General features: G+C 39.9%; 1 protein-coding gene across 1 annotated transcript; it reads right to left on the reverse strand.

The window, feature by feature from the left end:
* Positions 1-9,050: 9,050 nt before the first annotated feature.
* Positions 9,051-10,515, reverse strand: LOC103701823 (ethylene-responsive transcription factor ERF014-like). The gene has a single exon (XM_008784013.4). It carries the CDS (start codon positions 10,284-10,286, stop codon positions 9,615-9,617), a length of 672 nt encoding a protein of 223 aa, XP_008782235.1. The 5' UTR covers positions 10,287-10,515; the 3' UTR covers positions 9,051-9,614.
* Between the last annotated feature and the right edge of the window lie 4,971 nt (positions 10,516-15,486).

The raw sequence follows: 15,486 nt of genomic DNA on the forward strand, positions 1-15,486 counted from the left end.
CAGCTCATAAACGAACCAAGCCGAAATATCTATTATTGGGATATAGTGAAATAGTTCGGCCCGGCTCAACTAAAGCTCAGCTCTAGGACATGGTCAAGTCGAGCTTGAACAAATTATGTTGATCTTGGCTCGAGCCAGGTTGGAACAGCTCCTTTATTTTTCAAGTTGAGCTTGAGCAGAGTAACTATAGGCAACACTTATGCCTTTCTTTAAAAATCACAAGGTTGAGTTGGCATGGAAGAGATCCCATATCATGTTGCTGTTTGTTGAAGTTTTGATGAAACACAACAGGAGAGGGCCAAGTTCAGTAGCACTCGACATGCACTCCGTCCGAAAAACATGAAAATGGCCAAGTCCGGTCACGAGTGAAGCTTGCTTTTTCTCTTCTTCTACTTCTTTTCTTCTTTTTTGAAATGGGCATTTCATACATCACAGATATGAATACACTCAATAGAATCGGAAAATAAAATGTCCCAAAGTGCTCCAGGCATATTTCACTCTCCAGTCCATATTCCATAGGGTGCCTCCGGAGTGGCTCGCGACATATGTTGGGTTGGAAAATTTTAAATACGCACGCAGCCCGAGAATTCGGCCGCGTGCAAGTTTGAATTTCGTGAAACGCTCGTTAGGGCGTTCGTGAAATCACGGCGGGCGCATCCGTGGAAGGCGCGGATGCGTCCCAAAAAGACCGAAATATCCTTGCTCAAATATCCCTATAAATACCCCCTATTTCATTCTATTCTAAATACGAAGAATTAGAAAAAAATACCCGAAAAATTCTGGAGAAAAGTTCTTCCTCATAGCCACTTCTAATTTTCATTTTTGCAATTCTATTCGGTTTATTTTATTCTTTTTGTTTCGTTCTTCACTGGATCTGTAAGTCCGATCGAGTTTGATTTGGCTTATTCCGAGACATACCGAAGAAGAGGTTTAGGGTCTTCATATCTCTGAGGAGGATTGTCGGGAGATCCGTACATGGGGGCAAACACTTCTTTGATACGCGCTTCGACCTGCCTTCAATCAGGTAATTTCCTCTTACTTTTGTTTTAAATTTAATATTAGTAGATCTATAGGATTTGTATTTTATGATTTGAATTTATTAAATTAATAGATTTATTTTGTGCTAGGATAGATTTCTTTTGTGATAAAATAGATTTATTTTGATACCGAATAATATATATATATATATATATTATTTCTTTTAAGAATTTCTATTAATTATAATTATTGGATTTATTTGCTTAGTTAGGTGATATATTGCTAACAAGCCGCCACCTAGTGTGCCGCCCTATTAGCCTCATGATATAGAAATATAGTATGAAATGTAACTCCCTCTCTCACCAGCATCCAAATGTCACAAAGCAGGGAATGAACTTCTCCGTCACTGCTCGAGTTCCTATGGACCCAGCCAATCACCGTGGCCGAATCATCCTTCAGTAGAACTAAACTCGCCTGAAGAAACCGTCATGCATAATGCACGCCCATCCAAACCGCCCGCAACTCTGTCTCAAAAATCAAAATATCGAAAATCTGATAATCCTCTACTGCCACCATCCTAGAGATCAGACTTTCGGCCCCTGCTCTTTTGCCTCCATTCAAAGATCAGGCCATCAAAATTGCCTCACACCCGATTCAATACAAATGACAGGTAACTAAAAGTAACGTTGGGGCGGACGCGGTCAAGAAGAAGAGACAAACATGTCCCTTCTTCTTTTATTATATAGAAAAGAAACGGGCCGCAAATTGCCACGGCTTGGAACACGGACACGTTTACACCACCTCGGCCTTGTCGGACGACCGATAAAGGGATGCGCTCGGCCCTGGACACGGCCAAGAGATGGACAACCAAGCCGAGAACGGACGAAGAAAAACGAAAGCTTTGTCTCGGCTCAGAACCTCTACCCACCGGCCTGAGCGGTTGGCCGTAAGGCCGGAAAAATGAAAGAAAACGAGCCAAATAAAAGGGTGGGTCCTAGGCCATTTCTCTGGGCTTTTCACCCTCAAGATGCATGATAAAGAGATTCTCAGAGTGTATAGAACAGAGAAGAGTTGAGATGAGAAGAAAACTAATGTATTAGGCTTCTCTCACTGAAACATTATATTCCTCTCACTGGTACGAGCTACAGTGCTCAGCTACAGTGTCTTGCTTCAGTAAAAAATTAAACAGTGCTTACAGGAATCAGGTATTTATAGGCTTGTGAAGAACTGCCCTGCTGAGTCTTGCTCTGGAAGAAACCTGGTAGCTTACAGGGGAAGACAATCTTGGTATCTTGCTGAGGAAGAAGAAGAAGCCAGCTGTCAGCTGAGTAGAGTGTTCTAGAATCAATTCTTCAGCCGGCTGTGTTGCTGATAGTTGATAGGCCCCCTCAAGCCGAGGAGACTGGAAGAATCCGAAGCTTGGTTGTAAGAAGAAGATGACATTGAGTCGAAAGGGGCTTCGTGAATATGTCAGCCGGTTGATCAGAAGAGGTGATATAAGACAGGTGAACTTCTTTGGAGAGCACCTTTTCACGAATGAAATGATAGTCTATCTCTATGTGCTTGGTGCGAGCATGGAATACTGGATTATTGGCAAGCGACATGGCTGAAACGTTGTCACAGAAGATTTCAGTAGGCATTGTGCATTTGCCAATTAGTTCGGATAGCAGCCTGCGAAGCCAAATTATTTCAGAGGCTGCTACTGCAAGTGCGCGATACTCGGCTTTGGTGGAGGACCTGGCAACTGTGGGTTGTTTTTTTGCACACCAGAAAATTGGATTAGAGCCCAGGTAGATGCAGAAGCCAGATGTTGAACGTCTATCTGAAGTGTTCTCCGCCCAGTCTGCATCACTGAATGCAGTGAGAACCAACGGGCTGGGAACATAGGTCAATGAGTAGTCCAGAGTACCCTTGATATAGCGAAGAACCCTTTTAAGATGTTGAAAGTGAACATGTAAGTGGTTATGCATGAACTGACAAAGGAAGTTTGTGGCAAATGAGATGTCAGGTCTTGTCACAGTAAGATATTGCAGTGACCCAGCCAGACTTCGATAGAAATCCGGATTGGAGAAGGGAGTGGAATCCTCTGAAGCTATGCAGGAGGATGTAGAGAGAGGAGATTGAGTGGCTTACAGTCTTGCATCCCTGCTTTTTCAAGAATCCTAGTGGCATATGTCCTCTGACTCAGGATAACACCACTATCAGTGTAGTTTGCAGAAATGCCCAAGAAATAAGAGAGCTGACCCAGATTTTTCATCTTAAATTGGAGGTGAAGTTGGGCAATCAAATCAGAAGTAGCAGAGGGATCATTTCCAGTGACAAGAATATCATCAACATATATAAGAATATAAATTTGAACGCCAGACTGCTGATATAGAAGAAGTGAGGGATCAGCCGAACTTGTTCGAAAGCCCTTGTTGAGTAAGAATCCGGACAGAGTAGCGTACCATTGACGAGGGGCTTGTTTGAGACCATATAAAGCCTTCTTGAGCCTGCAAATGTGATTGGGAAATACAGGGTCCACAAAACCTTGCGGCTGTTCCATGAAGACAACTTCATCAAGCTTCCCATGCAAGAAGGCATTGGATACATCTAACTGTGTGATCTGCCATTTGTATGTGAGAGCTAGTGTGATGAGTACTCGAATGGTTGGGAACTTTGCTACGGGACTAAAGGTTTCAGTGTAATCAAGTCCATATTCTTGTTTAAATCCTTGAGCCACTAGCCTTGCCTTATGCCTTGCAATAGAGCCATCAGAATTCTTTTTGAGCTTGAATGTCCAGCGGCAGCCCAGTACATGTTGATTTGGTAGTCGCGGGACCAGATCCCATGTTTGTTGATCCATTAGAGCAGTGATCTCCTGAGACATGGCCATTCGCCAAGCTGAATCAGACACTGCCTTAGTGAAGCAGGTAGGTTCGTCAGCCGCTGAATCATTTGCCAGTAAAGAAAAAACTCGTTTAGGCTTAAGTGATCCAGTTTGTGCTCTTGTGACCATGGGATGTCGTTTTGGATTTTGAGGAGTGAATGAAGGTGCAGAAGTGGGGTTGGATAGGGAGGAAGATGAAATGATTGATGTGTTTGTGGGATCGGAAAGTAGAGGAGATGCAGGTGTTGTAGATGTAGATGCAGAAGTATTGGAGGAACTGGAAGAAGATGAAAAGCATAGTGAGCTAGGAAGTAACAGAGGATAGGGTAGAATAGGAGGCTGAGTAGATGTAGACTTCTTAGCGTCAGAGAAAGGAAAGTGAGTTTCATCAAATTTCACATGTCTGGATACAAAAACTCGACCATTTGTGGGACTATAGCATCTGTACCCTTTATGAGAGGGGGAATAGCCTAAGAAGACGCATGGTATGGATCGTGGTTGAAGCTTACTGGTGGTGTATGGTTTAAGCCAAGGAAAGCACCGACATCCAAACACTTTGAGGAACCCATAATCCGGGACCTGCTGAAATAAAATTTCATAGGGGGATATGTGGTCCAGGGATTCAGAGGGTAGTCTGTTTATTAAAAATGATGCAGTAAGAAGAGCCTCAACCCAGAAATGTGAGGGCATAGAAGCTTGAAGAAGCAGACTGCGAACCATCTCAATCAGGTGCCTGTGTTTGCGTTCTGCGATCCCATTCTGTTCCGGTGTGTATGGGGAAGAGAACTGCTGAACAATCCCATGTTTAGAGCAGAAGGTATGAAACTGATGATTCTGAAATTCTCCTCCGCCATCAGAGCGAAGTTTTTTAATGGATGTAGAAAGCTGATTTTCAGCCATTGCTTTAAAGTGGACAAAGCAGGAGAACACATCTGACTTAGCAACAATGGGGTATACCCAATTAAATCTTGAGTGGTCATCAATGAAGACTACATAATATCTGAAACCTTTCCCTGAAGACATGGGTGAGGGACCCCAAACGTCTGAATGAACTAAGGCAAGAGGTTGCTTGGTATGCTTCTCTGCAGCTTGAAAAGGTAATTTGTGGCTCTTTGATTGATTACATGTGACACAAGATGGCATCTCTGAGTAGGGCACTCCCTGCAGCCTGCATACTTGTGATACGGTAGCAGAATTGGGGTGGCCTAATCTGTGATGCCAGAGGACACTTGAGTTTGATGAAGTCTGTAGTGCTGTTGTAGAGGTAGTGAAGGATTTTGTGGTCGTTGGGGAAGATGAAATGGAGTAGAGACCATCAGTACACTGACCCTGAAACAGTGTCTTCCCTGTTTTCTTGTCCTTAATCACACATCCACCCGAGTCGAAAATGACAACACAATCATTATCAACAGCTAATTTATGTACTGACAGAAGATTGTGTGAAATTTGTGGGGAATGAAGCAATTGAGAGAGGTGAAAACTGTGAGAGTCAGTAGTAATCGTATCAGAACCGGAATGGGTAATGGGAATCGAATTGCCATCACCTACTGAGATCTGATCTGTACCAGAAAATGGTGATGCATTGTGAAGAGCAGCAGGATCAGCTGTAATGTGGGAAGACGCGCCACTATCGATGATCCAGTTTCTTGTTTGTGTGGAGGGAGGTGCTGTAAACAGCGCCTGATGGGTTGTATCTGGAGGGGAATACTGAGCAGTTGGATGATGGCGGAACCAGCAATTTGTAGCTGAGTGCCCAATCTTCTTGCAGATTTGACACTCAATGAAGTTTGAGTTGTGACGCCCGGACCGTCCACTTCCTTGCCATCCTCTACCCTGCCATCTGCCTCTATTTTGATCAGAGGACCATCTTCCTCGTCCTCGGGAAAATTGGTTGCTTGATTGGCCCCTTCGACGGACAGCAGAGAGAGCAAAAGACGACGCTGTACTAGAATGCTGTGAGTCTTTGTTAAGCAGGATAATTTCCTCACTGTTCAATAATGCATAAAATTCATCTAGAGGGAGAGAGGAGGATCTAATTCTGATAGCAGTAGAGAAGGCGTCGTAGGCTGGTGGAAGACCATTTAGAATGTAGAGGATTATATCTTCTGATTCCATTGTGGAACCGGCTGCTGCCAGAATATCTACCTTTGTCTTGATCTCTCCCAGATATTGTTGCATGGATTTGTCAGCCTTTTTCAAATTATGGAGCTCATTCTTAATTTGAATGATGTGTGATCTGGAAGTAGAGTTTAGCCTTGTTTCCAAAGCAGACCAAATTTGAAAGCTATGATCTAAGTTTACTACATGGTGCAGAATAGCAGGGGAAATTGTTGAATTAAGAGCAGTGGCTAAAAATTGATCAATCAGAAGCCAATTATCATATTCATCTGAGCTACTGGAAGGGCCTGAGGGAGGGTTACATACAGTTGATCCATCAAGGAAACCGAAATAGCCTGATGCTCGAAATACCCGAGAGATCTGCGATTTCCAGGTAAGGTAGTTGTCCGATGCAAGTTGAATAGAAACAAGAGATGTGATTCTTGTAACCAGGAACTTGAGTTTTGGAGAGAATATCAAGTCGGATGAGTGTTGAACTTCTTCTGATCGAACTGAGGATGTCATTGATGCTTCTGATAATTGGGAAGAGGGAGGGTGGGAAGTTGATGGAAGGGAGGACCACCCGCTCTGATACCATAAAGAGATTCTCAGAGTGTATAGAACAGAGAAGAGTTGAGATGAGAAGAAAACTAATGTATTAGGCTTCTCTCACTGAAACATTATATTCCTCTCACTGGTACGAGCTACAGTGCTCAGCTACAGTGTCTTGCTTCAGTAAAAAATTAAACAGTGCTTACAGGAATCAGGTATTTATAGGCTTGTGAAGAACTGCCCTGCTGAGTCTTGCTCTGGAAGAAACCTGGTAGCTTACAGGGGAAGACAATCTTGGTATCTTGCTGAGGAAGAAGAAGAAGCCAGCTGTCAGCTGAGTAGAGTGTTCTAGAATCAATTCTTCAGCCGGCTGTGTTGCTGATAGTTGATACATGACACATCTCATTATTGCAATCAAATTGAGAGAAAGTTGCAATCAGGTGAAGCGACAAGACATTAGCAGGAACACCACGCATTGAATTGATACGAACAATGAAATGCGCCTGAAAATGCATCTGGTTGCTAAAGATTTTGGGTAAAGGACAAGCTAAGTAAATTTTAGATATTAAAATTCTAAAATCAATTATCTACATAGGAAGAATGTCTATAATTGCAGGTGAGGTGTGGCCGATAGTTTTTAGGATTGGCAACCAAGCCTAGATTAGGCAGAGTCTGCCCGGGTCAAGAGAGAGCACCTTTTAATGGGTAAATTTACTTTGGAGTGCCGAGGGAATTGGAAAGCTGGGGAGAAAGCCCACTTTTTCTTTGATGGTATTAGAATTTCTTTGCAAACCAAGGTTGGAGAGCCATTTTCTTATTGTAAATTTTAATCAATAAGAGAGAGAAGGAATCCTGACATGCTTTGCTCAATTTTATTTTAAATTAAAAAAAGAGAAAATAGGGTCTATATCTCTTTTTTATATTAACAAATAATAAAACTAAACTTACTTATCTTTGCTTATATTAATGAGGTCTTCGCTTGCATAATTGAGATTGAATTACTCTTCTAGATACTAAAGTTTTCTGCAATAAAGATGAAAAGTAAAAATAATCATAAAAAGACTAAGATTCTAAGAAAGATAGATCTCCACTGTTACATCAACTTTCTCTTCAGCTATATAGCCTAAATGATAGAATTTGAACTTCATTGCTCAGCCCATCTTCTATCTTAGGCTATCTCTAAACTATTAGGTGCCCACTTAGGTTTGACCAAACATAATCCTAGACATGTAATGAATATATGCTGCTTTTTTTTTCTCTCTCTCTCTATGGAATTCGGGTCAGCCCATTCCAAAGCTACTATCGAGTATTTTTTGAATCCCAATTGCCCAAATAGGCTCAAAAGCTTGTACTTGACCCACATTCCTAGATAACTGGCCCAAGCTTGGATTGTAATCAACCCGTATGTATGGTCAAGTCTAGACCAATAAATTGCAAGTAAGTCAGGTTGGCCCTCTTTGTGCTAGAAAGTTTTCTTCCCCCCGCTAATAGATCAAAGACATGTTGCAAATTTTTTCTTCAATACATTTTGTCATATACTTAAAATATAATAACAAAATAATGCTAAGAAAAGAAGATCTGGGATTACAAACTAAGAGATATAAAAAGAAATAGAAATGAAAAAGAAAATGCGGTAATCTTGAACACCATATCTAGGCCACTTTTATTTTCAGCATTTTTACTTCGTTCTAATTAGACAGCCTTGTATCCCATCAAAAAAAGGGACAATGTTCCCAGTCGCCTAAAGTCAAGCTTTAAGGAGCCCATCATACCACCATGGTAACTATCTTACAGTCCTAAGGTAGGTTTGAATGGTTCCCTGATCCCATGGTGACCATTGGTTTGGAGGTAGAATCGAAATCCAATGGACTCAAGTAACCAAGTACCCATGCGATTAGAAAAAATCGTCACCACCTACATGTATGTATGTATGTATGTATATAAAGTTTGGGCAAGTTGTAATTCTGGTCAGTATTTACCCACCCTATTAGAGAAAAGGTGAAAAATTTTGTTCAATATATTGAAATCATATTGGCCAATATCTCAAGAATATCCCTCTTATTTAGCTGGGATAATAAGCTTAGATTTTAAAAATATCGATCAACAAGAGCCCAATATTGATATAAGTCAGTATCTTGGCTAATAGCAACAGGGACCAACCCTTGCTTCTATGCATTTTGTTAGAAGCCAACACTCCAAATTTAGATTTCCAATACAACCATGCTAGCATGGCAAAATAAGAAGTCAGGAGGGATGTTTTGAAGACATTTTCAAGTGATATATTTGAAGTGCAATATGTAGGATGTAATTTATAAGCGGAGAAAACCAGCTTAATTGGTTATATCTTGAAAACAAAATTGCCATTCCATAAAATCATACATGTTAGTATATAGCATACAAACACCTGTATGTTTATATTATATGAATGTATGTACATATGTATGCATGTACATATACGAGTAAGCAGGTGTGTAATGATCTCGAACAAAAGAGAAAAATGGAGTTCCAAAAAATAAAAATAAATAGAGAAAAAAATGATCTCAGAAGGCAGAAATGAAACAATAGAAAGTTTAAAAGTGATCAAGTACTTGAACCGTGGGAATATGTTCCAAAGGATACAGAAGTAAAGAAACCGTACCACCCAAAGAAAATCTCAGCTAGCATTACTCATTGAAGGGGGTACAGTAGTGATCCCCTTTCCCATCCCATCAGAGAGCCATCCACTCCATCCATTATGTCGATCCAACGGCCATTGCCACCTCCTCATGAAAAAAAAAAACGAGAAATCTGGATTTATTCCCTCCAAAGTTTTCTAATTAGGAAAAAGGAATCCCTGATCACTTGCACACTTCCCAAGTTATGATTGGAATCCATACATCCATGAAAAAGAGAACTCCATGCGACGACGAAACAATCCGATAGCTCTTGTCGTTCGCCACCTCTTGAGCCAAAGCAAATAAATATTGAAAACCTGTGTTTGTGTGCAATTATAGGAACTCCAAGGAAGAACCTAAAACCATGTAGCTCCATGGGATCTTTACCTATCGGACACCTACTGTCAGTATCACCTCCTCTAGATCTCATCTAAATCTAGAGAGGGGAAATATATAATATTTCTCTAGCAGAAGCTCCATAGTTTGAAGTCTCCCTCCTCATCCGACTCCTCCCAAGGAGAGATCGACGGGTTGATAATTTGATCCACAAATATCGGTGACTGGAATGCTCCGAAGTCGACCCACCATTCCTTTTCCATGGTGCTCGCTACGCAGCTGCTCGAGCTGGTCGTCGTCGTCGTTGTGGATGGAGAGTATTGGGTGGTGTCGGATGGCGAAGATGGAGATGAAGGGGAGGGAGGAGACGGCGATGGGGTGATCGCAGGGCTGAGCGTGGAGGTGGTGGGGGTGGCGGCGTTCGCAGCGGCAGCAGCGACTCTCTGGATGGACTTTGGGGAGGTGACAGTATTGGGAGGGTGGTAGGGGAGGGAGGTGGGGAAGTTGAGGGCGGCCGACGAGCCCCTGAGGCAGAGGAGGGCGGCGTCGTAGGCCCTCGCAGCGGCTTCAGGGGTGGAGTAGGAACCCAGCCAGATCCTGGTCTTCTGGTGGGGTGCCCTGATCTCTGAGACCCAGGAACCCCAGCTCCTCATCCTCACTCCCTTATATGGCCTCTTCCTAATACTTTCCACCCTTGGTTGGAGGTTGGTCATGGTGGTGGTGGTCATGGTGGTGCTGAGAAGCGGGATGGAAGACTTGGGTGTATGAAGGACTCTGCTGCTGCCGCTGCTCTTCACCATGGATGGATGATGATGCTAACGCACTGCTGGATTCTCCTGTTTGTCTACTTTTGCTCCCTTGCTCTTTCTATGATCTTTTAGTGGGAGAAGTGAATGAGATGGGTGGCCTATTTATAGGGGGGAGAATGGTAGTGTTGATTGCATAAATCTCCAGAAAGTTCTCCAAAATTAGACAGCCAATTACTCGAAAATCACCCAAGCATATTTAAGGAATTGCGAAGTATATTTTTAGAATCTATTATCGTAAATTTTCTTTTAAAGAATTAACAAAGTATATTCTTGGAATATTTATACAATCTATTAAATCTCATTGCAGGACAGGCAAGAAATTCTTTACAACTTCAGTTTCTTTTCTTTATGGTATTAAAGCCTATTATTCCTTCTTGCCTACTGAAGTTCCTACAGACTCGTATGGTTCGCAGAAAAAAAAAAATCACTGAAATATTTTTTTCTGAGAAGATAATTCCTGCGAATAGGATGCCTAAAAAAAAATAATTGTGGCGGATCATAAAAAAGTGGTACATCTTAGAGTGGCTTATATTTAGTTGAGCATCTATTTTCCTAAAAAAAGTTGTATAATATACCTATTATACCCTTAATTAAACTAAAAACCTTATCCATGGATTTTAATGGCTTAAGAAACTTGCTAATGCTCCAGCTGAACTTATTTGGATTCAGTCTTTACTCCAAAAATTGGATATTGATGCATATTCTTGAAATCTATTGCCAAATATTTTTAATTAAAAGATTCTCAAAGCATGTTCTTGGGACATTCGTAGAATCTATTAAATCTTCAAGGTCGTGTAGCTACTTAGCAAAGAATTTTCAAAACATATTCTTGAGTTCTATTATTGTATATTTTCATACTTATATTTACTACCATTGTAAGTAATTGTACAAAAATATTATAAAAGAATATACAAATCTCCTCGTCTCTGAAGGTCCAGTAATAATTTCTTCACAACTCCTGTTTCTTTTCTTTTCTATGGATAACTCTTTGGTCCAAGGAGGGTACCAGAGAGAAAAAAAAAAGAGCAATGGCCATGTATATACGAGGCAGCAGGTCAATTGATAACATTGGTGGCACATAAGAAAAGTATATTTTTCTTGAATTAGTGTCTACTTAATTAATGCTATCCAATGATGGAACCACCTTTATTTCGAGCATCTTTTCTTTTATGAAAATTTTCGGCATGGTATAACTATGTCAATGTCTTCTTAAAAATCTGATTACGTGTGATTCGGGCAGTAGCATCATATAGTGACATTTGCATGTAATGTGGCTCAGATACGAGACGTTTGTCAGGTGCAACTTGGAAGCCAGTTGTCTCACAATAATCTAATGTCATGTAGCTATGAAAAATCCAAGCATTGAGAATTCAACAAGGTGGCAGCATGATGTTGAACCCCAATTATACCTAGCTCCTTTGGCATGTTCTAGGGAGAGATGACCATAATTAAATAAAATGCACAAGAAGTGCGCATGATGGCACCTTAATGAATCTCACACCATTTGTTACATCTTACATTGCTTCATTTTTTAATCTAGTTATAGAGAAAGAAGAATAATTTTGTCAATCATAACATCTAGATAAGATTGCACATATATATATATACACCTTTCCACACTTGGTTCCACATAACAAAGTAATTAAGAAACTGCTTGGAAACTCACCTATCCAGCTCAAGGAAGCGGACGATCTCGAGAAGATGAGAAAGTGGCTAGATTACTGCTCTTAGTTATATACTATTCTCTTCCCACTCTTTCTTTGAATATATTCTATACGTATGTAGTAGGTACAATTTCTATATCGTGTTCATACGGCCGAGCTGTAACTTACATTGATTCTTTTCGTCAGCAACAGTAAATATATTGACGGTTTTTTGCATTTTAACTAAGCTTAAATTATGAGGGACAACTTCTTGGTGACAATTATCTAATTAATGCATCGAACCATAATAAATGTTAAAATGCAGTGGACTGCAATGTCCTTCATTTGTATTATGATGAAGATAAGATTATTAGTTATACGGCCTCGCTTTGGAAATAAAAATTAGAGAGAGAGAGAGAGAGAGATGGCATGAGATTCCTTAAGGAAGCTTCGTGGATTTGGGAGTGGGACGCTTTCAGGGGCTCAGCCGGGACGTTGAGAGATGCGATGCATGCAGCCCAACAACTTCACTTAGCTGGATCTCTTCTGGCCTGCAAAGCTCAAACCGCGTAATGACTCAGCTCTCAGGAAAAGGACATCTTTGTTGAAGGGAAGTCGCATATTGGAGCCGGATAACTAGGCAGCGGTTTGGGACTTCTTATATGGGATTCATTTCCAAGGATGATCTGCTATGGAACTATAGATCTGGATTTAATGGCCCTCATCATTCATTCATTCATTCATGCATACATACATATAGACATAGTCTCCATCCAGATTCGATCAAATCTACATTAGACAATGAGAGTCTCACACGATTCTCCAAATTGTTAGATATATTCTGCTATCTCTAAACTGTATATATATATTATTAAAAAAAATATGATTTAAAATCTCTTAACCTATGCATCATTTAATCAAAAAAAAAATATAATTTAACATTACTTAGACTGTTATTTTTGGATGCATAGATTAGATATCTCCAAATCATCCGATTTTTAGTATGTAAGTAGTTTAGAGATAGTAAATGACATTCAACGACTCCGATCAACCTATATCTGATTAGAACTATATGGAAATCCCCTGGAGTGTGTGTGTGTGTGTGTGTGTGTGTGTGTATATATATATATATATATATATATATATGGATGCGTATAAGTAGATATCAATTGGTTCCATTATTAAAGTTACTGAAAATTGTTATTAATCGTTTGGTTGTCTCAAGTGACGTTGGACTATAATAGATAAATCATATCATGACAAAATTTGGTATAAAGCATATAATCATGATCAATAATTTATTTATAAATAATTAATACATCATCTCATAAATTGTGAATGTTGGACAAAATATAGTGAAGCCGCTCTAATGAATACTGATGATTCCTAGTAGTTTGCTTAGATTTCAATCTATATCCTACATTATCTTCTCTGGAGCAAATGTTATGCCCAAGTCTAAATGGATTAGCTGAGCATGAACCCCAAACTACCACCCATGCTCTTCCTAGATGAAGTATGTTATAGCAGAACTACACCTAATCTAGTTGAGCTTGATTACAATTGATAAAAAGGGTTCGACAAGTTCTAATTTAACTCATTAAACTCAAGCCAGACTCGAGAAAGAACTAGGCTGCCTCCGACGTATTTAACCCTTGCTATGTGTTGAGATGGTACTTGGGTCCGTTCATAAACTATATGGCTCCAATTTGTGGGTCTCACCAGCATCTCACATGTTCTCTTTTTCGATAAAATCTCACACGCTTTTAAGGTTGCCAACTGCCCTTCTGAGCTCATTTACGCGTACGCGTCTTGACTTGGGGGAAGCTCCAAAACGCTGGCTGCAGAGGCCACTGTAATCTCACGCTGTCACACACCAATTGCTCATCATGAAACCTTTTACTCTATCATACAACTTTACAACTGATGTCATGTGGTGCGATATATTATAAGGTTTAGCATTTTAATTTCGGCCCATGATGGGATTCTCTCCGTACCAGATTTGCAAAATAGAGCATCACATGGATCGAACTCGAACACAAAAAATATCAAATTTTAAATAGGTCTGGCCAGAAGCTAGACTAAAAATAAATAGAGTTTAGTCTCGAGGCCAGCCTATGATCAGTGCTAGTGCAAAGTAGGCGAGCTTCAGCGAGCCAAGCTACCTCAAACTCTGATTATATTTACAACCAGATGCAGTTCATGCTGACATACTTCATTTTAAATTAAACTCACATCTTAAATTGCTCGTGTCTAGCTCCTCTAAGTAATTAGATTGAAGTCTAAAGATCTCTCAATCTTGAAATCAAGACATTATTTTATAAAATTATTTTAACTTTCAATTAATAAATATAAATAGTATTTTATTAATAAATAGAATAATATTTATTTTATTTATTGATATTTTGAGTTTAATCAAACTGAGCTTGAACAAGCAAAACATTTGTCTAGTTTGGTTGATATACTTATTGAGCGAGCGGAACTCAAGCCACAAACTTGACCTGGGAGATGTATATAGGTTATAGGTTAGATATGAGGGTGTTAAGAATCGGCTTGTTTATTCCTTAAATCTTTTCTAGGCTCGGGAAGGTCCTCATCTGCGTCCTCTCTAGAGTAGAGCTAATCATGGGCTAAATTTGGGCACAAAAAATAATAAATTTTAAATAGATCCGGCTCGAAGTCCGAGTAAAAATAAATAAAATTTAGATCTGAGGCCCGGGGTCTACAATCAACTCTACTCCAAAGTTCATTTAGAACAGTATCTTCAAACCTTGCTGCTCTCTCTCTCTCTCTCTCTGTCTCTCTGTCTCTCTCTCCCTCCTGCCTCTTTATTATATGACTGAAGACTGTGATAAGAAAAGCTTCACATTATATATGACACCATGCGCTACCTGATAGAATCATTAAAATAAGGGAGCTGTCTGGAATGGACAGCAGAACAATGGGTGATCCAATAGTTAATCATCCTTCATATCTGGGCAGACTTAGGAGATTAGCTCACTGTGTTTTTTTGTTGGGAAGTCGAAAGAAGGCTTCTCTCAAACTACATAACAATGCATAGATGATTGAGTCAATTGAGGAGGCACTGTCAATTGGTCACTCAAGTATGACTGTCATCCAGTCATCGCATGTCTGAAATATGGTTTCCTTGAGACTATACTTGACATGCCTTAAATTGGCCTCAGACTCATTTCTAGCCCGAATTACTCAAATAGATTTCACAAATTATCAGTCTTAATCATGTGTATTCTTTTTATTAATGTGTATTTTTCCAATTTAAAAAGGAGCTTACAATGTCAATGTACATCTGTATTAAATTCTTCTTCTCTCTTCATCTTACTTCATAAAGATGGCTTTGGTGCTACTGCTAGTAAACTCCTTTTTGCACAGCATACATAATTGTTAGCAGTAGCATTGCAGCTTTTAATACGCCATTTCATGCACTCTCTCTTCACTAATAACCTTATTGCAAGTCCCTAAAAAATATTATCAGTAGCTAGACTTTGGATATTACCAAATGTGCATCACCTTAAAAATAGCTTTTCTCATTT

The sequence above is a fragment of the Phoenix dactylifera genome, chromosome 9 (assembly GCF_009389715.1).
Source record: "Phoenix dactylifera cultivar Barhee BC4 chromosome 9, palm_55x_up_171113_PBpolish2nd_filt_p, whole genome shotgun sequence".
NCBI classification, from domain to species: Eukaryota; Viridiplantae; Streptophyta; class Magnoliopsida; order Arecales; family Arecaceae; genus Phoenix; species Phoenix dactylifera.